This window comes from Pholcus phalangioides, unplaced genomic scaffold (genome assembly GCF_987345545.1).
Source record: "Pholcus phalangioides strain wild (caught in Gottingen) unplaced genomic scaffold, Ppha-v1.0 ptg000004l_1, whole genome shotgun sequence".
In the NCBI taxonomy this organism is placed as follows: domain Eukaryota; kingdom Metazoa; phylum Arthropoda; class Arachnida; order Araneae; family Pholcidae; genus Pholcus; species Pholcus phalangioides.
In genome coordinates this window covers 14,727,274-14,753,127 of record NW_028301597.1, presented here as the reverse complement: position 1 = coordinate 14,753,127, position 25,854 = coordinate 14,727,274, and the positions used below count along the sequence as shown (strand labels likewise).

General features: G+C 35.0%; 1 protein-coding gene across 1 annotated transcript in view; it reads left to right on the top strand.

Moving 5' to 3' along the window:
• LOC149086590 (cell adhesion molecule Dscam1-like) overlaps nt 1-25,854 on the top strand; it is a 236,354-nt gene that overhangs the window by 137,884 nt on the left and 72,616 nt on the right. Inside the window, exons 5-6 of the mRNA XM_089230963.1 lie at nt 13,544-13,837; nt 14,036-14,305. Of these exons, the coding sequence (XP_089087089.1) occupies nt 13,544-13,837; nt 14,036-14,305 (564 nt within the window). The remainder of the gene's footprint in view (nt 1-13,543; nt 13,838-14,035; nt 14,306-25,854) is intronic.

Sequence of the window (25,854 nt, the reverse complement as noted above, 5' to 3'; positions counted from 1 at the left end):
TACGTGTAGCGGCTTTTTATAATAAAGGCCTGTGCGAGGCATAAAAAAGACCCTTTCTCTTCAGTTCTTGATCAATTTCTTCAACTGTCAATATTCACAAATTCAGTTCGTTCACAAAATCACAAAATCAGTTTCATTCTGACTGCTCACAAATTCTGAATTTAAAAAAAAAGATTTTCAGCTTAGATGTTATTCAAGTGTTACGTCATCATCGATGGGGGGGGGGGGTTCCGATTTGCTGACTTTTGATGACAATGGGGGAGGGGGAGTTTGGATAATGCTTACGTCATCGACCACCCTTTATGAAAATATGAGTTAGGATTCAGAGGGGCAGAGCTGATGACGAAATTTTGCTGACAAGAGGGGGGAAGGGTTCAGCGTCTTGCTGACTTTTTCTGTCAAGAGGGGCAGGGGGTCAAAAATGGCTAAAAATTTGCTTACGTAATACTTGAACGGCTCCTTAAAGGGGAAAAAACATTTTTGAACAAAATGATTTTCAACATTTTGAAGCCAGTTATATGCGGAAGAAAACGGAGTTTTCCCATTTTCATACTTTCCCTTCGACTGAATGGGACATATGGTCATCGTACTTACTACCAGGATTTTTTTTCGGATAGACTATACGTAGTTATAAATCGGTCATTGTTTCCAATAAGGGCTATAGGGCTCCTTGGTAATTTATTTCTTTCTCTCTGTAACTCTTCATATCTTACTAATAAATTACTCTTGTTGATAGAAGCCCCGAACCCAATGTAATCACATCAAGCGAGCGGTAGCTAATTACAAGGATATATATATATATATATATAGAAAGAAATAAATTACCAAGGATATATATATACTGTTTTTAAAATGAGGTTCCATTCGTAAAGACAAGAAACAAACATACAGTGTTGAATACTCGTGTGAGAATTTTGTTGCTCAAAAACCTCCACAAAAATTCAAGGTTTTTTAATGTTCCAGTGTGTAATTCACTTATCAAAATTCGGTTTTCGTAAGAGTCACAACACATTTTTTAAAAGAGAGTACTTCTTTTACTACTTTCAAAAATAACCATCATCGGTTTCAATAATTCATGTTCCACGCTCCGGTATTGTTATCCAGTTAAAATGTCAGTTGTTAAGGCCTCGTAAAGGAGGAAGTAGGAAATAATGGCTGGAAGTTTCATCGCACATTTGTAACAATTCCAATTTAACTCCCGTTTTCAAAGAAGTATGTTCGCTCTCTTGGAATCTGAAACCATTCTAAAAATTTTATGGCTGAAAAGTAAAGGTTATCGGTTTTTATTTTTTTACGTTCTCAAACGCCAGTGTTTCGAACGTCATTTTCTACCATTAGCCACAAACGACCAATAAATGTCTGATTTTTTTTTCCTCCGGCACTTACATATTTTCTTTCCTTTTTTTTCACCACGGAGGAAATGTTTCTAGTCCGGGCACGACCAAAAAAAAATACTTCTTTGAAAACTGATAGAAGGAAAACGTATATTCGGAAGCATAAAATGAAATAATTCTCTCAAATAAAAAAGTCTCGTTTAAAACTGAAAAGTTTTATTTTATTTCCTTTTATATATTAAAGAAAAAATTTCACTTTTCTGACGGCAACACACTAAAGAGAAACGCAAAAGCCAGGAGACATCGCTAATTTACTCCACTTCATAAGTAATTCAACGTCACATACGACAGTTGGCATTAATAACCTTGGAAGTACAGTATAACCACAGAGATTGAGAAGATGCATGCATAACTACGCTCCACGTATGAGAACTGTACATCAATTTATCCTTTAACCGTTTCAGACCGTTTGTGCATACAGGGTCTGAAAGGAATATACAGGGTAATTCAGAACTCGTGGTCAAAAATTTAAGGACGATACCAATCTAAGAAGCAATTTTCGTCATGCATCGTCGTGACGCAAGCAGTGTCATTGAACGGCCGGTGGCCCACGGGGAGCAGCTTGAAGCGATAAACAAGTCGCGCGTAGTTGTCTGTATATGCAGAACGGACCTCGTTGCACCGAAAGTAGGTGAACGTCGTCCACACACTAGAAACGTTTTTGAGTGAGTGACATCCGGTAACAGCAGAACACGAACGACAAATCCAGCCAAATTGGGATTTTAAGCGACTTGTTTCTCTGCAGGTGCAGCGTGCTACTACATAAAAAACTGAAGTTTTTGAAAAAATTTATCAAGTCCCTACTACTTAGTGAGACATCTGACACGAACTCGGAGAAGGCGTTCTTGTTGTAAATAAATAAATAATTATATTTATATAACCGATTACTATACTTACCATCACAACCCATGAATGGATATTAGAAAAGCAGCATCCATATTAACGCGCGATAGGAGGGAGAGAGCTAGAGAGAGTGACCGAGGAGGAGGAGAAGAAGAGCGGTTCGCTTGGCGCAAAAAAAAAGTAAATAACCGTACTGTGACTGCGCAGATACGGCGTGGGATCCCACACGCATTTCAATCGGAATTTCGGTCGTCCGCTGGTGTAGCCGCAAACGGAGAAGTTGTACTTACGATACAATAGGACCTGTATCCCGAATGCAGCTTCAAGTCGCTTCCAGTGAACGAACAGCCTTAAGGAAGGCCCTAAATGGCGAAAAGTGGCAAAACCAGCGCTTTATGCGTTCAATAACAGTGCAGTCTAGCGGTTCATTGCTTGTGGTTGTTTAAATGCTTTAAAATTTCGTCCATGAGTTCTGAATCACCCTGTATATTCATTCCCAGTGTATTCGGTTTAATATGAGTGAAAATAGCAGTAAAGACCTATCATGAAAATGAAATTAGACCCTCTCTAAAATCAAATCTACTTAACCGTGAAAAAATGATCTTTCAACACAGACTGACGCAAAAAATATGCATTGCTTATTCTGTAACAGCTTCGGAAAAAGAGATATTACAAATGATGACATAAACCTATTCAGGTCTTCTTTTTTCTTTTCAAAGAACATTTAACGCGAAAAATGGAAGTAGTTTCACTTTAGAAATCGTTTTTTTTTCCTTCCCCAGAATTTTTATCTTTTTTTTGTTGTAAAAAGATGAAGAAAGATATTCAAATGAGTTTCAGTGAAATGCAAACTACAAGTCAATTAGCGTTCGCATTGAAAGCACTCTATTTTTACTTTAATGAGGTTATTAAAATTGTTATTCCAATTAGTTCCGACCACATGCTTTCTCCGAGAGAAGATGAGGTTGTCTCGATGCCTCTCTCTCTCTCTCTCTCTCCCTTAACTTCTGGTGGCTCCCAGTTTGATGGTGGAAGTGAAATATTTTCCCAAGTGTATTTTTTTTCCTTCATAAACAAGTCAGTTTTTCCCATTCTTTTTATTTTTTTATACATGAGCAGGAAAAAAAACAGCAAAATTAAAGAAAGCCCTCCCTTTCCCTCATCCAAACACAACATCTTTTTCTCACTTTTTCAATACATATTATTATTAGACGGACAAGAAAAATATTTTTCTACTTCAATTCCTATTTCGTACGCTTGTCGAACTTAATTATGCATGTAATTTTTTTTTTCTCGTTCGAAGTATTTTACGATGCACATGACTATTCATTTTCCTGTTGAACATTCGTGTAATCACCAAGCCCTCGCTACTTATGACGACGATTTATAATCTGAACGAACGGAAGAAATATCGCTAATGTTTTCATCGTGTGCTTCGTTCAAAAGCACCAATAATTATTATTTTTATACATTCGTTTTTCTTTCAAGTTTTGTGAACGTATTTATACAATTTTCGAAAGCATTTACTGATTTCATTGGCAGAGTGAAATCATCAGTTTATGAAAGAAACATAGCTTTATCGCCGTCGCTAAATTGCATAAATTAGGAAAGAACGAAATCGCTAAGTGAAGTTTAAAATATAATCATGAAGTATCGTAATAGTCGCTTCAACTACTACTTAATATTAACCATGCATGCACCTCGTATACGGAATGTCCACGCTTATCGTTGTCCAATGGCTATTTCCTAACCCGATGGTTTTAGAGACAACCTTCAATTGGAAAAAAATTTTCAAATGAGATGTCGCCCATCTTTTCAAATAACGTTCAAATGAAAAAAATATTCATAATATAGTTACAAAATTTAAATTCTTATACGGACGCCCTGTCCTGAAAAACCCAAGTGAGAAAGTTGTTGTCCTGTCTCTTCTGAGGCCAACAAAAGAATTTCCACGTTTACAAGTCCAATACCCGCCGAGTAAATTTTGAATTCAAATATCTCTGCGAATTTTGCGCTTAGAAACATGGAATTTTTTTTTTTGGCCTCAAGAGAGACAGAAACAACTTTGTAATTGGAAGTTAGAGAACAGAGGGCTCCTTTTACCACTCCTAAAACATACACTGTGGATATAACATACCATAAACACTGCCTTAACCTAGAAAATGATTCGGATATAACATACTGCAAAGAAAAACGTGGAAAAATGAATACAAAAAGATACATTTGGGTATTATTCATTGCATTCCGGTCTTATATTTTGATGTATTCTTTCACAGACAGTCGTGAGAATTTCTTTAATAACGAAAAATTTGGTCCTAATACTAATAACACTTGCTACAGATAGATGACTCTGTAATGAATCAGGGGTGCCTCCTCCCCGGACCCAAATTGATCGCTTCAAAGAGCCAAAAATACAACTTTAAAAAATGGTTTCCCCCCCGTAAAATACAGGTTTTACAGGTGTCCATAATTAAAAGACCCTACTTTATAGTAGCCCACAGGCGAAACCAGTCATCAGAAAATTGTGAAATTTTGTGGAGGACTTCATGAAGTGATAGAAATTTGTTTCGGGGGTAAAAATTAGTTGCACATGTCGTCACTAGAGGGCATTATATTAAGAAATGACACATTTAGGCAAATGTTTACAGTTTTAACAATTGTTATTGCAACAAAACATGTTCCACATGATGGCCATCATTTTCAGATGCCATGTGAAATCGCAAGACGGCATGTTCCACAACTGACCGAAGGGAAATGTTTAGCACGTGGCGTGAAATGCTGCCTTTAAGGTCAAGTAAAGTTCTTGGATTGTCACGACTTACTATAGTCCGTTTCAGGTTAACTTTGCAGTGAAGAGGAAGCTACGAGGGAACCTCATCACTCGTTGCTATGGCAACAAAACCCTCTTAACCAATGTATCGATGCGCGGCCTGGGTAAGGTATGGACGATTTCTAGGATACCGCGAAAATGTCGTTGTGGTTGCTATAGATTTTTGGATAATGGTAACCAATATTTTTTTCTAATTTAAAAATTTCAAACGAAGAAACATCGGTTCAAAACGATATTTTTCCTTTTTTTTTCACAAAATCATTAAAAAAATTGAAATATTCTGTATAAATGATCATCATAAAACTCCGATTTATGGGAACTTTATTTTGCGGCGGAGGAGTACACTCTCTACCTTTCTCTCCACTGCAAAGTTAACCTGAAACGAACTATAGAAGTTTCAAATGCCCCCAAAGCCAAAAATCGCATGGGTTAAGGTCCGGGGAATCGGGGGGAGGCCATAGATTAGTGAAGTGCCGGCTGATGACACGTTCTTCTATAAAATATGTTTTAAGAACATTCTCGACACATACTGCAATTTAGCTCCGTCTTCCATAAAGATTGTGTCTGCAAGGCAGTGACGTGCTTGCAGAGCCGGAACAATTTCGTTCTCTACCAGCAATGCATATCGCTTCCCGGTGATCGAACATGTCACTGGACCTGTAGAACGTAACTCTTAGTAGAATTAGGGACCGAAAATAAATGATGCAGTAATTCCATACCATACCGTCACTTTTGGTGAATGCAACGGAACCTCTAAGATAGCGTACGGTTTTCTGTTTCGCAAATTCGGCAGTTGTGAGTATTGACTGCACCATCCAAGTGAAAATGCGCTTCGTTTGTCCAGAGGATATTCCAAGGCCATTCGGAATCGGCCTCAACGCGAGCTAGAAACTGCAGTCGAGCGTCATAATCATGTAGAAGCAACAGCTGCACAAGTGACAGTTTGTACGGATAATATCGGAGGATATTTCGCATGATCTTATGGAGTTGAACGTGGCCTATCCACACGCCTGACGCTAGTGACTACCACGAGAATTTGAAGCTCTGTCCTCTTCCACCTATAGTGAAACCTCCTGTATTGCGTCTGTAGAAACGGATTTTCTTCCTCTTCCAGAACGAAAAACCAACGATCCTGTGATTTCAAATTTCGTTATCATACGCCGAAGGTTTTTAACATTCATTGAACCTTTTCGAATCCACTTCCAAGTCCAATATTTCCGTAGAGCAGTTACAGTGTAATTGCTGTTTTGGTAAAACAATTTGACCAAGGAAGCGCGATCTCGTAAACTTATCGTCATTGTGAGCAGCAAAACATTGAGAAAAAAATCTCCGCGAATGTTTCTAGGTTTTATAACAGCTGCTGCGTGACATCGCATAAATTTACATGTTTACTACAGGTATTCATAAAAACGCCCTCTGGTGACGACACGTTAAACTAATCCACCCCCTCCCCCCCCCCCCCGAAACAAATTCCTTTCACTTCATGAAGTCCTCCACAAAGTTTCACAATTTTCTGATGACTGGTTTCCCCGATAGGCTACTTTAAAATAGGGTCTTTTAATTATGGACGCCTTGTATATTAACCATACGCACTTCGCTCCCACTAATTTGCCCTCCTCCAACACATTACTCTGGATCCGCGCCTGTGATGGATGTCTAGAAAGCGCAACCTGTTAGTGGGTACTATATTCTAAGGGAGATTTCTTGTTATTTAAAGAAAACTCTTTCCCTCTATTACTGTTGAAAGTTGCATCGATGCTGTTTAAATAATCCAAAATGTTTCGTTTTTCTGATACTTTTGGATCACTTGGTAGACGGCAGTGATAAAATAACTTTTGTTGTGATCGTGTAAAGCCGAAATGGACACTTTTTTAAAAACCTCGAATGAAAAAATTTGCAAAAGCAAAATTTGATTGATGACAAATTTTATAAACATAAGTTGATTCTTTATTAATTAATTATAAGTATGAGATGACAACTTTCAATGAAAACTATTACCATAAACCCCCTTCCCCCCAAATGTCAGTGAAATCAACTAAATTAAGCAAAAACTTATGGACGTTCGGTATATTATATACTCTAATAAATTTTTAAAATTTCTCAGTACATGTCAACCAAATTATATATTCATTCTATATTAAATTTAATTACGTGCTGCATAAGTTTATTTTGTCCACGACAATCTCAATAATACACTTCACTTTATGCATGTATGTAAATACTACAGTATATAAGCTAATTTCAAGACTTCGCTTATAACATACACCTCTCGAATAACCAAAGGGTATAATTTTTAAGCGAACTCAATTGTATTTTGCTTTTCAGTTTGTGAACGGCCCTTGAATCCTACTAAAACTTTTAAATTTAATATTTCAGTCAATATTCGTTGTTTGATAGTGGAACTTCTTTTTGTTTGTCATATCGCTGCAAAGACAAACTTTTTCTTCATATGACTATAGGGCTCCGGAAGAGAAAAGCTCAATTTTCCCACTTTTTCAAAAATTCATTTTTTTTATGTAAATGTACCATAAAATGAATGAATGATGACTGAAAGTTTTTTTTCAATGACAAATGGGTGGAAAGAAAAAGGACTGGGGCAAGGACTTTCCGGATATGCTGTACAAGGTACAATATCTATGGTAGATTCAAAAAGAAGAGTGCGGTTATAAATCCCATGCATGAAGAAGCAGCTACGTAATTGTGGTCACACCAGGTCAATAAATGGGGGGTAGTTGTCCAAGGCACAGTAGGAACAGCTGCATCCGATGTTTAACGTCGTAAAAACAAATTAGAATGGCTCAATGGATGAAGTCTAAGCATGTTCAGCCGCTCCAGATGTCAACACGAGACTAACCAATTTTTTATCGTTCATGACAAACTCCCCCAATCGCCTCTAAGCTTAGTTAATTACATCTACGTGATATGGTTGTGGTGTGAAAGGAAACACATTAATGAATTACTGTTGATTATGTCTCCTTGAGTTACACCACTATAGAAAAAATTTAAAAAATGGGATAGATTGTGTCATAGACACGGCCGCAAGTTTTGACGTGAATGCGTTTTTTGTGCCTTGAATCGCGTGTTAGGTACTGATATAATGAAATTATGTCATTATCACCGGTCTTGTCTTTGGAATAGCTAACAAACGATACCAATGTTGTACATGATCGTTGTGAATTACTATAGGGGAAAACAATTGCGTTACGAATCAGGGAAGCGGGCCCGGCACCCAGACGGAAAGAGGTATTGAAACCGGAGTGATATCATTATTGAGTGCACCTTTGCCATCTGTCGATACCATTGCTTTTGACGTGTGTCAGATACTTAATGAGATATGAGCGTTTAAAGAATTTCGGCACGCAACTTCTTGCGAATACTCCCAGTATCGTCAGGAGATTTAAAAGACGTATTCCCGTCAAAAAAATTGATAAATGAAAAAGGCATAGAATCTATTGAAATCATCATTCTCGTATTCCAATCTTTATTCTCTGGTCGAAAATTTAAATGAACGCCAATGATCCAAATATACGGATCGAAAAAAAAAAAAGAAGATAAAATGATTATATATATTAAATTCAAATTAATGGCATAATGGAAAGTCAAGGAAAGCATTTACTTCCCCTTCAGTGTCCGCAAGAATGACATTAAGTCATCACGGAACAGTAAATCTTGTTCAGACTTTGATTCCGCGTTAAATTATTCCCCCGAAAGAAGATTTATTAGACTTACAGATATGAAATTTGCGTTTGTTTTGAATTACCCTCTTTCCTTAGAAGCCGCTTGCGGTTTGTCCGGGGGAGTGGTGCCGTATAAGCAACTCAGAGAGAAGCATTTCCCAGCTATACGAAGTGATGGAAGGTCGAAATACCTAAAAGTGACAAGATGTTGGTAGAGCGCAGGAAAATTTTGGCACTGGAAACTCCCGGCTGTGTGCTTCCTCACTCCTATGTTATGCATTTATGCAAATGAAATGCTCCTATCTCGAAGCAAAGCTATAAACCTTTAGACCAGACGGCGAACCCCCAAAAGCACATACGCTCACACTCACGCACGCAGCATCGTACGATTTCACCGTTCCATTTTCCATAAATGGGCCCCAAACTAAAGTTGGAATGGCTCTTCGGGAACTCGTCTTTCGCACACACTTTATACATCTTCTACGCGAATTGTTTCCGAGAAAATATAAATTATGCAGATTAATAACTTTGGCTCCAGAACGCGTTGCTTTTATCTCTCCCCCCCCCCCCTCGAAGGTGAAAGTGAAATTCAACAAAGTTCTATGTGGTGAGGCATCGTAACGAGAGCGACGGTTCGTGTTTTTTCGACCATTTGGAAAGCAAGTAAACGGATAACGAACGGCAATCCGCTCAGCTGTTCACGGTTTATCCTCATGCTCCACCAACTGAATAACATGCAAACGATAACGTCGAACAAAACGAGAAGAAACCAAATACAAGTAGGCAAAATCACCTTTTATGCTGTATCACTAAAAGTAGGAAGTAACATCCGATTACGAGCTTAATTTATAATGCAGTATTTTTTACATATACTCTCGAACTATTAACGCACGTGCGTTCTGAATTAAAACTACATTCTTGCTATTTCTATAGCAAATGTCCAAGTGTAAACATAAATTGAACTATACCATGCCGTAATAAGATGATGAATTTTAGCCCGCCTCCCCCTCTGTGGTTCACTCCCATAAAAACATTGAAAAAAATAATTAAAAAAACGGAATGTAGATGGCACAGCTAATACTATATTTTCAATTGAAACAATGCGTCAACGCATCAATTTAATTAATTAGATAATTTTTTTAAAAAACTACCAAAAATAGTTAATAAAGGGTAAAATATGGTTCGCCTTGATTTTAATGTTACCTATAAATAGACAAAGTCTTACTTAGCAAATACCTTCAATTTTATTCCAAACTCTCTTAGTTCGGTGAGATTTTAGAAATCTTTGAACACGTAAAATTTCAACATCTCTAAACAGGAGTATATAAAAAATCCGGGAGGGAAAAAACAGCTTACGTTCATACGGTTACAATGAAGCTTCGTGATGAGAAAAGAGGTAAAAAGAAACAGGGAGAGCTGGAATGATTTTTTTTTCATTTTCGTTTGGACGAGATAAATTGTCTTTGATCGTCAAGGGGTTAAATACACATGATCGGAGTATTTATGCTTTTTAATGGAATCGATACATTAGATACTGAGCACTGTCAATCAAGTGCTACGACAAGGAAACACCGGTTTCGATTATAATTAAACCAGTTCCAGGCTTTAAACGGATTGAAATGAGGCAAAGTTGACAATAGTTATCGGTCATAATAGCCCTTACTTCAGTGTTCACGTGAGTCTACTGATTAAGAGATACTAACCCCCGGCCCGGCAAACATAGTTCGCCATACGAGGTTCCCCGAAGGGAGCATTTATTTTCTCCACAAAAAAAAAAAAAAATATATATATATATATATATTTTTTTTTATATATATATTTATTTATTTAATTATATATATATATTTATAATATACTATATATATATTTAAATATATAATATATATAATAATAATATAAATTTATAATATATATATATTTAATTATAAATATATATATATATATATATTATCATCAACTTTACATCTTACCCCAGGGAGCAACCATTAACAACTCGCGAGCAGCAATTTAGTGTCCCTGGTATTTATAATAATTACTTCACTTAAGTATTATATTTTACATTGTAATTATCACACCGTATATATACATTCACATATCATCATATGAGTCAGACAATCATTTAATCTTTCAACATAAAAAAAGAGAAAAAGAATAAATATATATATATATATATTATCATCAACTTTACATCTTACCCCAGGGAGCAACCATTAACAACTCGCGAGCAGCAATTTAGTGTCCCTGGTATTTATAATAATTACTTCACTTAAGTATTATATTTTACATTGTAATTATCACACCGTATATATACATTCACATATCATCATATGAGTCAGACAATCATTTAATCTTTCAACATAAAAAAAGAGAAAAAGAAGAAAAAAAAAATCCTATACACATCAGGTCAGCTGAAATATACAAAGCAAATCAGTCCATCAATCACGGCTAACTTTACACGAGGTCAAAGAACACTGTAATACAAGTTATATTTCAGTCAATTTTATACATTATAACTTACAGTATTAGATATTAACATATATTTTATATGTACTGCAACACATATGCTAACACGAACTAGAAGGTCACATATTTTCTTAAAAATTAGTACATGACATAAATTGAAAAAAATTTGTAGTATCCTACATATTATTAAAATTTACAATATAACTCAGCAACACAAAAGATTCAAGTGAGAACTTCACAGTGAAAAAATGGTATATGCTAATCCAGTCTAAATCAGCAAATCCTTTTCGTATTTATCAAATGCACTTATATTAACACCTTACAATTATTCAATTAACTTTTCAATAATATCTATATATTTAAAACAAATATATCATATGCATTTATTTAAATCTTGTCATAAAATAGGACATTATTGGTGATGTATATAATATTCCACGCTTTTTTGCATAATGGATTTTAAGAAATTATATAGCTATTTTCTTATTTTTCACCAATGTTAAGATTTTTATGTTGTGATCGCTAAAATTGCATCCTTTTCTGTCTTTGTCCCATGCTTCACATCTATATACTATATGTTGAGCGTCGCTAGCCTCCTTCTTGCAGAAGATACATAATGAGTCTCATCTGTGGAACCTTGCCTGGTAGACTCCCAGTGCCCCATGTTGAGTTAACAATTGGTTGATGTAGAAGTCTCCATAGATGTTGGTTGTTTTAACTTTCGGCATTATTGAGTGTGTGTAAATCTCCCTTTTGTAGTTGAATTCCACAACCTCTGCCATTCATACTGTATATTTTTTTTCATGGCATTTTTAAGTTGTATTTTATAGATTTTAGTTTTAATGTCAATTTGGTCCTTTTTTGTTGCCTCTTTAGCTTTATTATCCACATAGTCATTTCTTTTATTATTATTATGCGCTTTGATCCAATGAAATTTCATATTATTTATAGTAGCCAAATTTTGTATTGTACGATGAATTTCGTTATAATTGTTAGGGTTCGCTAGCGCTTGTAGTGCCGATTTCGAATCAATAAAAATGTGCACATTTTGAAGGTGATTTTCATGAGTATATTGCACTGCCTGTGATATCGCTGTAATTTCGGCTCTAAATACAGTGCTATGATCACTAAGCCTTGTTAGTTGCTCCTTTTCAATCTGTGTGTTTTTATAATGCACATAAGCACAGCCAACCCTGTTTTCAATCCTGGATCCATCTGTGTAAATAGAATTTTCCATTCTGTCCTTTTGATCTTCATTCCAGTCGATCTTCTTTTTCTCCCACGGTGGTATTAGAGCTGGCTTATCTTCTTCTATGTGCTCTCTTTTAACAATATTTTGATTAATGCATATTTGTTCTCCATGTCGAAACAATTTGTAACGTTTCAGCAGGTTTTGAAGCGTAATCTGTATGGGTGGTATCCCAGTAAGTACATTCAATGCTTCATTAGAAACTGTAATATAGCATTTTGAGATTACAATTAAAGCTTTCCTCTGGATAGAAATTAATTTGTCATCCTGAGTTCTTGTATTTGTGTACCAGATTTCGTACCCATATATTATCATTTTCTCCAAGCATTCCAAATAAATTTTTTTTAGCCCTTCAGCTTTGAAACCCCAAGTGGCCCTTGATCTTTGATCAATTTCTTGCGTCTTTTTGGCCATTTTGTTCTTAATGTATTGTAGATGGTCAGTCCATGAAAAGTTTCTATTGATAACTACGCCTAAGTATTTGAATTTTGTTACATAGTTTAGTGATTTTTTATTCATCTTTATAGAGAGAATCGTTGGTAGTTTCCCCCTTTCTTTTACTATCGTAAATAGACATTTTTGAAGATTAAATTTCAAGCCAAATCTGTCCGCCCATCTTGCAAGCTCCTTAAGGATGTTCTTTGATTTCTTGATGAACTTGTATGGTGCTTCTCCTGTTATTATGATCAAAAAGTCATCAGCAAACGCTTGTAGTATTATAGAGTCTACTGATTAAACAAAATCTGTAGGGACGTCTTCCATAGTATTAGATGAGGTAAAAGCAACATGTGAGATAAAAAATTATACAGAAAAAGGGATCATATCATATTCAGACACCTGGTTGGGTATTTTGCCTGTTGTGGCGTTGTATTTGTATTTTTATACGTAACTTACAAGAAAAATAACAGTTTATCCTTTGACAAAAATTAATAAGTAGAAAAAAACACTATTATTGATCAAAGAGTATCTGGTTTTGGAATTTTCTCACGGTACTTTTTTTCTCTGTATTAAGTGCCACGTCAATCATATAATTTTCGAAATCATGAAAAAAATATTTTTTTTTTCCTATTTTGTTCCTGTTCGACAGAACCACATGGCTTTGTTCCACCAAGGATCGTGCATTGGAGACGGGATGCGCAGAGTTTCGAAGGTGATACAATATGGCTTCCATGCGTTGCCCACGGGTACCCCATTCCGAGTATCAGATGGTACAGGCAAGATAATGGTGTCCTCACACCCGTCGTAGTTGGAAGAAAGGTCACCGAGTCAGACGGGATACTTGTCATTCAGCGAGCGACTTTACAAGACAGCGGCAAATACGTTTGCGCTGTGAACAACAGTAAGGGTCATGAACAAGTTCATTCATCGGTCATGATAAGAGGTGAGTTTTATAAGTTCTAGCCTTTCTTACAAGTTATGAACGAATTTCACAATTCTGTCTCGTAAATTAATTACACACACAAAAATTAAAAACCTACATTCAAAAAAAATTTTTAATCAATTTTCATTCGTAGTGTGAGCGAATATATCTGCGTATCTAAATTATTTGGTGATTCACATAACCGTGAGTGATTTGCAGGTCACCTTCACGCCGAAGTGTCACCTTCTCACAAGGTAGCGAATGTCGGTGCAACATTGTCTTTGAGATGCGAAGTCAATGGATCTCCAATACACTACTTAGAATGGAGGAAAAACACTAAACCTTTGTCGCTGGACACGCGGTTGCGACAACAAGCCAACAACATACTCGAGATATCGTCTTTAAGACTAGGTGACGAAGGTGTTTACCAATGCTTCGTATTCAATAGCGACGAATCGGCTCAAGGAAGTTCGACCGTGCTCATTCAAGGTAAATGGTCAATGTGTGATTTAGCATTGTATTTATACAGGGTGTCCCACAAATTCGTAAATTGTTTGAAAATTCATAAAAATTGAAGGATTTGGTGTTTTCGAATATAGTTTGCAAAAAAGTTATTCCCACGGACTTTTTTTTTTTTTGCAACAGAAAAAAATTTAGTTTAAATTTTCATTCATAGAGGGCGCTGCACGAAAGCAAATCACTGAAAATATCAAAATCAGTCTTATAGAATGCAGGGTGTATGATAACAGTTCATTTCTGAATTTTCTTGTTTCTGGCGCTTACATAACGTTGTCATTATGATGTTAACATTGGTGGATGAAGCACTATTGGTGAAGCTGTTTTATATCAGCCGCGAATTACTGACTAAAGCTTTACGAACGTTTCGAACACAAAAGAGATTGAAGAAAGATTCTGGTCCAATCGTCTTTGCCTGACTTTCGGGCAGCGTCCTCTATCGACAAAGATTTTAATGGAATGTTTATTTCTGTAGCAAAAATAAAACTTGTGTTTTGCGAGCATAAAAATTTTCGGCGCAAACAGCATTCACATATACCAATTCCTTCAGTTTTTATGAATTTTTAACAATTTATGGATTTATGGGACACTCTGCATTTATGTATGAAATTAGTATTAAATTCATACATAAATAACATTAATTAAAATACAAAAAATTAGTATTATATTTAGTACTTGTTTTTATTCATGAATGTGAGCTTCTCTGAAGTTATTATATGCGTATTTATAGTTATTGTTTGCAGTATAACAAACCTAATGCTCGCAGCCCAAACAATGCACGTGATTCAATTTCAGTTCACGTGTAGAAGAAAATGAATCGCGTTTTTCATTTTACATACAATCTGCTGTTGTTTTTTTTTTCTCTCATTTATATGTACACGTATGCATTTACATATTCTAACAAATATTCCTTTGCACTAAAATGCGCACATATGTAGTTAACTAAATTCATCCATAACTCTATCCGAAATTATAGAGGAACAGTGATCATCTGTGATTTTACATGAGCCTTGTCATCGGGATAATTAGAAAATCATGATCAAATTCAACCGGTCTGTTCTTGGCTGTAACTGTTCCGCGATGCCACGATATTTCCAATTAACACCTGCTACACGCTCTTGCGGTAACTTGGAATGTTGACGCGCGATTCATTTAATTAAGCAATGGCGTCAGCACCAGGGATGGAAATGAAGCAGGAACACCGTGTATTGTGTGTGTGTGTGAATGCTCTCTATTCGTCTCTCTCTCGCACCACCCTCTGTAGGCGATTTCGTTGACAAAAGGAACAAATGTACAGACAAAATTGGAAGAGGAGGAAGTACGGCCCTTTAATTAACCTCCATCGTCACATGCTCTTTTGCGAGACTCAATTTCAACCAGAGAAGCTTTGGGGGCTGGGAGGAATCTTCTCAACCATCGCTGGTAAATTGTGAAGCACATAATCTACGAATTTTACGACGTAAAATTAGAACACAATATCCGAATTCTCTCTCCAGCGGAGACTGTATATTCCAATAGTTCTTTCAACGTGTGAGGTATCAAATGCGTCTAATTAAACGGAAAATAGTTCACTAAAATTGGTTCCGTAATTAAGAAAAACAAGTTTTAATAAAAGAGAACTAAATTCTCACGGGAAAAAATCTATTTTTGGAGTTAAAAACATTTGATTAAAAAAAGGAAAAATTCTGTTAATTTTCAATATAAAATACAGCACCTGTAACGCCCTTTCAAAAGTATTCAAATGAATTCCAGTAAATATTCAGAGGAAAAAAAATCTGAGGATTAACAAATGTTTACAAACGTTTGAAAGAGATTTAAAAAAACAGTGATAACCTTAAACAAATGTCGAAAAAAAATTCATACAAACGTTACGATAGATGTGATAAATTGGTAATTATTCATAATTGCCGAGTAAGAAAATCATTCAAACTTGTGATTTGAAAATATTTTTACATAATTTTCAGCATCATGCATAAAAGTTTGATTTTTATTCCTTGCAAATAATTTTTTTCGTGATCGGCAGATTTTTTTTAATTTTTTGGGCCATCTCTATCAACAGACGATCTCATTATCTGAGGTCACCTAAAACCATTAACCCCGGAATAGAATTTTAGAATCCATTATCCCCGGTCAATCAAGGATCTACTATATATACCTAAGATCATTTATGTTTATCTGTGACATGTGACTATTGCAAGGGAAAAATATGCTTTCTGATATTCCGCGAATATACTACGTTTATTATCTTGTATAAATTGATATGTATAATAACTAATAACAACAAATACGTGTGATAAAACTATGTTCTTGGTTAGTTTCCCTTTCTTGTAACGTTCAAATTAATGTTTAGAGCTTAACGTTAAAAAATATTGCATCTATTTCTCTTCGCAAATAAAAGTGATAACCTTATCGTTTTCGTTATGGATTTTGTATCAACGTGAACATTAGCTGGTCGTGCTCTTTTCTTTTGAATATTATGATTAGGGAAGCATCTTAATAACTCAAAAACCGACAGAATATGCTCCATAAAAAATTAGTTTATGCCCTAAAAAGACTAAAAATGTGACGTAAAAACATAAAAATATGCTTTATAATATAGGCTAACCATATTTCTTCGAGAAAAATTCAGAAAATTAAAGGAAATCGCCAATGATTGTGAAAAATGATGCCAAAAGTATACATATGAAATTGCCAATAGTTGCTAATGTCGCCGAAAAATAGCCAATCATTCCCAAAAGCGATGTCAAAGATAAGTAAAATTTCCAATTATCGCTAAAGTGTCTCTAATTGCGGGAAATGAAGAGAGCTTGGAGGAAAGATCCTTCTTCATTGTTATGCTAAAATATGCAAAATAATGTTTCAAAATATGAAAATATGCCCTTAAATTCCGAAATCATGAAAAATACTCTAAAATTACTGAAAATCATGAAAGAAATGTTCTATCGCGTAAAATTAGCGAAATATGCAAAATGCATAAAAAATATGCAAATTCATAGAAATCCTAGCCTTAGTTATTTAATAGGGTTGTTAATAAAAGGGAATAGCTTACCCCCGAGGATAGTAAATTTTAACATAACTTTGACATTTGAAAAGAAATTCGATAAACATGTTGGGATAAATCGAGAAGTTATCCATACTTAGAATAAGACAACCATAAGTATTCTTTATGGGCATTGTATAATATTTTATCATTCGTTTTTAGTGTTTATGATTGCATTTTTAATAGGGTTGGTTGCTATATTTTAGAAATATATGACATCCATATTTGCTATGGGCATTCTTTTCCGTCAGCCCGTCATCTCGTTGGGCATTTTGCCTGTTGTACCTTCTATTTCTATTTGTATTTGTTATGATCTGGTAATACAGTTGTTCAGCAGGATTTTTTTTATTTCACAAATGCAAGCATAAAATACACAAATGCAAGCATAAAATACACAAATATAAGTATATAATACACAAATGCACACACATATAATTTGCAAACAAACACCACACACATCAAATGGTTTCTTTGTTTTCTTCTATCAGAAATTCCTCATGACAATTTTAATTCAATTTCAATTTTCTGCTAAAAAATATAAAGCGATTGAAAAAGATTTCATTTCAACATTTATTATACTTTCGGAATAATACGAAATTACTCTTTTCTCACTCACTCTCTCTCTTTAGAACATTTTTTTCATTCTCCGTGGAGATCTATTCCACTAACTAACAAATTATATTTAAAACAAAAAAAAAAATGAAACTGAATCAAACTATTCTCTGCTGAAGCTTCGTTAATATTAAAAACTAATGTTTCTAAATACCGAGAATTCTCTTTCCATATCTCTCGTGCAGAACTTTGTTGCATAGATAAAAATTCATGAGCAAAAACATAAGTAGGAAAGAGATGTTATATGTACATGCATATGTATAGCGGTACATATATTATATCTGTTTGCCTTCGGTCTGCGTTAATACAGTATTACTGAGTTGAGAGCAACCGAGTCATTACTAATTCATTGATATTTACCTAGATTTCTGACAAGGAAAGAAACTGGCTGTGTCATCTGTAACTTTTACTTCCCGAGATAAAAAAAAAAATACCGAAAATGAAATTCTTGGTTATGGAACAAAGTTTCTTTCGAACAAACAACTCTATTCGCGCGCGTTAATCCAATTTACATAATTTATATTTAGTCAACTCGCTGCAAAATTTTAAATATTCTAGTTTGTCTTTTGCTCTCGTTAAAAGGTTTCCGCTCGGTGTTAATTATGAAATTCTTTTGCGTCGGCGGGTGGCTTCCCTTTCAAAATGTAAATTTTTCAGTGAGTGTAATAATTATTTTCTGTATTTAATTCTCTCTCTTGGAAAGGAAGACTTACTTGCAATTTCTAAATAACATTTTGAGACGGAAAGTTTCCACTTTTTACCCCTCGTTTTTTTTCCTTTTTTTGTGTTTGCAAATGACAGTGTAAGAATATTTGACTTACTCATCGATCCATGATTACAGAGACTTGTGGCTTGAAAATAATTCCCACCTCACCCCGATTCGTTTCGCAATACTTTCTTGTAATTACTCGTTTACTGCATCTTAGGACCTACATTCCTATATAGTGTTGCGTATTTATTTTGTGATCTCAGCTAGGTCGTGATTTTTATCGATTCCCAAATGGTTGATTCGGTTCGATGTCTTCGTAAGATTAAGATCTATGCAATAAGAGGATGTCGTGCCAATTCACATTTTTGCGGTCATCCACTCGTAAACACCTTTTCGGCCTACGATATGTAAGGAACGAGCTCCAAAACCAAGAAAGTCCTGCTGGTATCGAAAAAAATCTACGTTAAAAAATTAATGTAAAATACGGAATTTTTTGAAGCGCATTGTCAAATTCAATCTGCTGGTTGAAGTAATCAAACAAATTGCAGTCACGAATAAAAAGCATGGGCGCAACATGCTAGAGCTCCTTGAGAACCTAGACTGACTTATCCGCCATGTTTGGCATCAATATAGACAATCGCTGTTCTTTACTCTACTTTTAGACCTCAATTTGAGCAAAAAAAAATTTAAAAATGTTTAAAACGTGTTCAGAAATAACTTTTTATCAGTGCCGAGTGTGAAAATACAGCGTTTCATAAAATAGAACAAACTAAATTTTTATACGGTATTCTCCCGTCTTCTAATTTCCGATTAAAAAGTTGTTGCCCTGTCTCTTTTGAGACAAATAAAATATTCGATGAGATATCCCCTATTTTAATTATTCAATATTCGCTGAGATATTCAAATTGAAAAATTGGAGGAAAATTGAATAATTTCCCAAATTTTCTCAAATTTTTGTGATTTTTGAATTCGAGTATCTCAGTGAATATTGTACTTAGGAACAAAAACTTTTTTTATCCTCAGGCAAGACAGGATAACAACTTTCCAATTTTAAGTTAAAGTTAAAGCGAACCATATAAAAATTTAGACTTTTTTATTTTATGGCGCATTGTTATTTTCACTCCCAAAACTGGTACAGGGTGAGTTTTGAACACATTTTTAGCATTTTTTAAATTAGAACCATGCTTTTAGTCATTACTTTTATGACGAACGGTTGATGAGATAAATGCTGAATCGGGACTTAAAGGACACCCAGTGTATAAACAGAAGAAAAAGCAATGCTAGATGTCCCCTCTCTTTTTTAGCTTCTATATCTTGGTCAACTCTTTGAACTTATATTACGTCAAAACTTATTTCTCTTCTCAATTAAACAATATATTTTCTACCAGAAAGCACAATTGAAATAGGGTCATCTACATATATAGAGAATCCTAAAAAGTTTAAAAAAATAATAATAAATTTCTACCTTGACTATAGAATATTTTATTTCGGTCAGCTGTAATTTTTGAACGAAAAGTTTGCTTGCATCGTTTTTATATAGAATCGCAGTTTATTAAATACGAGACGTGTCGGAGGCAATACAAAAACGACAAATCCTCGAATCCCCAATTAGGCCTCGGAACATAAAACCAGTGCGAAAAATGTACGTTGGACGACTCTGCGGCAATATACCTTCCCGATTCACTTTATCTTGATTGACTCTAAGCCTTTGTTGGAAGCCAACTGCGAGGTAAACTACTGGTGCAAATGCTAAAAAATGGGAAAACGTTTGTCAGAGCGGTGCCGGAGTTGAACGTGGCGACTCTTAAGACCGGGATTTAGCTTGCTTGGAGACGTCTGTTGTGACGACGGTGATTTGTGACGTTAATACTGAAACAAATATTTTACTTTCATTCTTATTTCGTTATCCATCATTTGGTAACACAACGAGAGTCGATTACTTATGTTTTGTAAATTGGAGGATCTTTGCATTTATGAATTAAGAAAATGAAAAGTACATTACGTATATTCAAATTAATATACAGTAATCTCTCACTTTACATCGGTGCAAGGGAACAGAAAAAAATACTCATAAGTGAGAGAGGGGTATAATTGAATAGAATTATTTAAATATGTCTTTCTCCCAGAGTGCAGAAAATCGTCTAAAATGATTTTGCGGTGCCACACCCCGAAAATTGGCTTTTGCGCAGCGAAATTCTGCAGGTGTGGACCCGGTTTAACGAATTTTTAATAACGGAGTTTAATGTATACAAAGGTCGTTTGTGTGTAAGCGATATTTAGTTTCAGTTTTGACACGACCATGCAGGTCATAACAATTACAACAGTGACATATTTTTTTTTTTTAATTTTCAAGATAACTCTTTTACACGTACCCCTGATTGCTTTTATTTCCTAAATATCGAATACAGTATAATCGAGAAACCAAAACCACTCGAAGAAAACGGAAATTTTAGTTCCAAATGTTTTTTTTTTTTTGTTTTATCAATTCGATCTTTATTGGAGCATGAATTGCCCCAAAAGATAGTCAGTCACCTGTTCCCGTAAAAAGGATTCATACAAACATCCATGAAGTATATGAGCTTTATAATACGAATTTTTGAATTCGTGAAAGTTATCCATCTCTTTCGGAAAGGAGAAGAATAAGAAAAGGGTATTGGTCGGATAGAGGGATCGACTGGAAAATTTTCGAAAACCGTGAACTTGCTGAAAATGTGAAGAACAAAAACTTACGGTGAGAAGATGGTTTTTTTTTTCCCCTTAAGGTGGGAAGAAAAAAAAATTCTGGAAGACATTATACGGAAAAAGAGAGCGAAAATATTTCGGAAGCGGCTGCTCTTGACAGGTCCTTTCGAGTTCGAATCTCCTCTTCTTTCTTTCTTTTTTCTTTGACGCTTTTCTGACTTTTCTCTTATTTTTCTTTGGAAAGTAAAATTGAGAATTTCACCTAGGGGGGTATCAACGAAACGTTCCGTGGTGGTTGTGCACTCGCGATGGTTTCTACTTTACTTATAGATTCCTTTTCTTTCTCCATTTCTTTTTTCGAACGTTTTTCTCTCGTTGATTTTATTTTTTTTAGACTTTCATTGAATTTTTTAGGATGTCAGTCACATCGAGCCTTGAATATATGCTGGCTCTTCTTCTTTTTACGTTTCCTTTATCCTATCTGTTTTTTGTTTTTTTTTTTCTCTTTCTACTTTTTTTAATTTTTTTTTTCTTTTATCCAGTTGCTTCATTTCAGAAGAATGGTTTTCCGAATGGCAGCCTCCTTTTCGCTCTGACGGAATCAATTTCCAACCATGACGTCGTCACCGCTTCATAATAAATACAATTGCGAAGAAAAAGTTGTTCGTGTTGCTCTGAAGAAATTCATTCATTTTTACTAAAAAAAACAACTCTTTTTCAGCTTCGGCCATTTTTTCACCCATTCAATTTTTCACTTTCTTCAGATAACGTTGGATCTTGTCATTATACTTCCAGTAATGATGCTCGTCACAACCATCGACGTCATTCATTCTTACGTGAGAGTGGTTTTGTTAATGATATCTGATGTTCGTGATGTCATTCTCGTACATTCTTGCATCGAACACTCGGATCCAGGAATAAATCAGAAAACTAATCTACATTAAATACTCGATATTTGATACTTTAACGTGCTATCAATTTAAATTATTTTTCTGGACCGTGTACGTTGAGAAGTCGTTTTTCGAATCTGCTTCTTGTGTACAGTTGACGCCGCTCATTAAAATCACGGATAATGTGATCCTTCCGATATTGTTATCACTTTTGCAGGGAATAGAACGGACCAATATCCTCACATGGGGAAAAATCCGTTTATTGTTATCGGGACTTCGGATAATGTTATATGTTTTCCGTCGAAAGTTGTTTTTTTTTTTTTTTTGCACATTCTGAAGCTAAGGCTTAACTAAACTTATTTTTGTCCCTGTTAAGTTATCGTTATCATCCTGCAAGACTGCGGAGGCTAGAAGGTGTTCTTCCCCCTCTCCTTTGTTGACAAACATTTCCGTATTTAATAACGTCATCAGTCCGTAGCAGTGTTCGCCAATACGGATGTAGATGCGTGATTCATGTATCCAAAAAAATATAATTTTGTTTTGCTCCTCCAAATTTCTGAAGGGATGTATGAAACGTATATTGTACATTAAAAATATCGTAATTCGAGCGATTCGCATAACGAGCAAAAAGTTTGAACAAATTTTTACTCGGTTAACGAGTGAACGTTCGCATTACGAGCAAAAATTTGCGCTCTTTTTATTTAGTTTCACGTTATCACAACGGAGTTGAAGGTATTTTGCTTTCGCCCACACACGTGTTATGGAATTTTGGGAAATATTCTTCTCTACGGTCTCCGGCAAGCGTGCCTCAATCGGAAATTTAACACGTGCGAGTGTGAATATTTACGATACGAAACTACGATATGTAACATAGCAGCGATGCGCATGTGCACCTGAATTTTTTTTAAAATTCTGGTTGGAAAAAATCTGTGCGTTGATTGCATTATTGAACGTGTTTTTAAGGGGGCCAGCTCATGAACAGGAGCCACTACTTTTAGAAGAGATTGTGTGCTTGGGGAAGACCATGGACTGGAGGTGCATGAGGATGGCATTCAAGAACTAGTAGGGAAAAATGTCTAGAAGTTGACGGTAGATCAAGTTATAGGGATCTCTTTTGCACACACCAGCAGGAGTTCATGGACGGTACCTCGTCTGAGGAACAGAGAAGTAAGGAGGAGTCCCTGGCATAAAATAAGATTGGAGAGACGTGTAGGATGTAGGAATCTGTGCAAAACTCGAAAAGAACCACCCAAATAAAGTTGTAGCAATGTGCAATCTCTCCAACTATATAACACTGCAATTTACAATTTCCCAGAAATCCTAAAAAAGAGGCAAAAGCGGGGGTGATTAGATAAATTTCTTTTTGAAAGTCACGCAAAAAGAATAAGTTTGCAAACAACAGTGAGTCTGTAAATCATCCTATATATATATATGTATATATTTTTTTTTTTTTTTTTTTGGACGCTTATTTATGGTGTTATATTACGTATATTTTATTGCATTATGTATAATTATTAATGTGTTTAATTGTTGATTTAATGCCGCTTGTATTAGCAATTTTCATGTGAATGACTAATTGTGGAACGAATTATCCGAGTTTCGATTATTTCCTACGGGGAAGTGGATAATGTATTCGGATACGTTCCACGTTGGCGGAACGTTAAGCTCGTTAACCGAAGTCCCACTGTACATTAGACAGCTTCATTCTAAAACCTACAATGGCTGAATAACAAAAACGCAGGACTTCAGCTCAAAGGAAAAAAAATCCTCTTCTAGAATAGAATAAAAAATATAATGATTGAACTTTTGCAACCAATTATGTGGGAAAAGAAAACAGTGTTATCCCGTTTCACTAATACTCGTTTACTATACGTCCCGTTCAACCAAACGGGATGTATGGTCACCGTACTTGCAAACGAGACTTTTGGATAAACTCACCATTCGGTTATTGCTATCAGAAACCCCGAGTCCCGATGTAATCGCATTAAGCGGTGTGGACTGTATTTCAATAAATGATTGAAAATTGTTCGAAGACAAGCTAAGTCTATCATTTTTGTTTATCTGTATGTCGGAGGTAAAGGACACCATCTCACAAAAGAGAAATTTTACAGGAGAGCCGTTCGAAAATTTTTTTTATTATGGCTTTCTATGGAGCTCGCTTGTTTTACAAAGCAAATATCTCTGTTATTTATCGAAATATGACTTAGTGTCCTATACCAGTGTATAGTGTAACGAAAGAACTGTGTTGTTAATAATTAATCGCGTTATCCCAATATTGACAAAAATGGACATGGTACCCTTTACATCATGAATATATGTTCGAGTAACTATTTCACTTCATTAATCTACAAAAACAAAATCAACATGGCAAAATATAGAGAATTATTTCATCTTTCTTTTTGAAGAAAGGCAATTGAAGCCTTTGAGAAAGACTTTCTAAAGACGAAACATCATTCCTATGTTTATTGTTATTTCATCATATAATTTTTTATAGCTTCGTCTGATTATTTAGAAACAAATGAACGTACCGAAATGAGTAATAACAATAATGTATCGGGAGGATTGTAATGGAGCAAATAATTGGTAATCTCATTAAGAAATAAAATATTTAACGTAGACGTTGTATCTATCGATATCATTTTGTTGTTTCTGTTTCATCATCATCCGACGTTTTTTTTACGTAAAAATTCGTAATTTCTTTGTGTTACTCCTGTGGGACATGAAAAGTATTCTTCCGATCCTCGATGTTGCTCTTTTAACCTTTTAATGCCAAAGGCAGAATTTACTAAATCAGCGGTTTGTTTTATTCTCTGTTCTCTATCTATCTATTTATATTTTTTTTCTATCTTTATTTTTTTTAATGCTCGTTTTCTGCTTTTTTTTTTTTCAAAGGAACAACCTTCTTCACATACTCCTGGGAAATAAAGAGCTTTAAAAATGAAGTAGCCGTGGAAAAAAGCCCGAATATTTCCCATGAGTTTTGCCATCTCTCGCTCTCTTCAACATCTCTCGCATCTTCCCTTTTTTTTTCTTTTATCTCTCAAAGCTTATGCGACTCGCCTGCCTCTCTCTCAAAAAGACTTGGTTTTCGTCGTTTTCTTTCGTCTCTGTTTTACTTTATTTTTTTGTCATAGAAATTAAGTTACGTAGTTTTTGGAGTATTTTCTTCTCCTTGAAGTAAATGTGTGTGTGTGTGTGTGTTCTTTCTTTTCTTGTTTCTCGAAATTCTTTGCCTTGTAAGGATTAAGACAAACCTTTTGTGATCATTCCTTTTGTTCGCTCTACTTTTTTTCCCTCCTCGTACACTTTGATGAAATATGTTTTGACTCTACGAAAATAATTCCCAACATGTTCAGCCACTGCTAAACGTATTGAAGAGCACGTGTATTTCAATACAACACAGAGAATTCATATACTCGAAAAACTATATGTTATTTGACATAATTTGATAACCGTACCAAGGAAATAAGAGCGAGGAAATCTTTATATGTCAATGTTATAAAATCCGCTGCATGTTATTTTAAAAATTTCTGTGCACCTGTATTTTTAGACCTCGTCAGAGTAACTAAATTTTTCTACATTCTTTCAC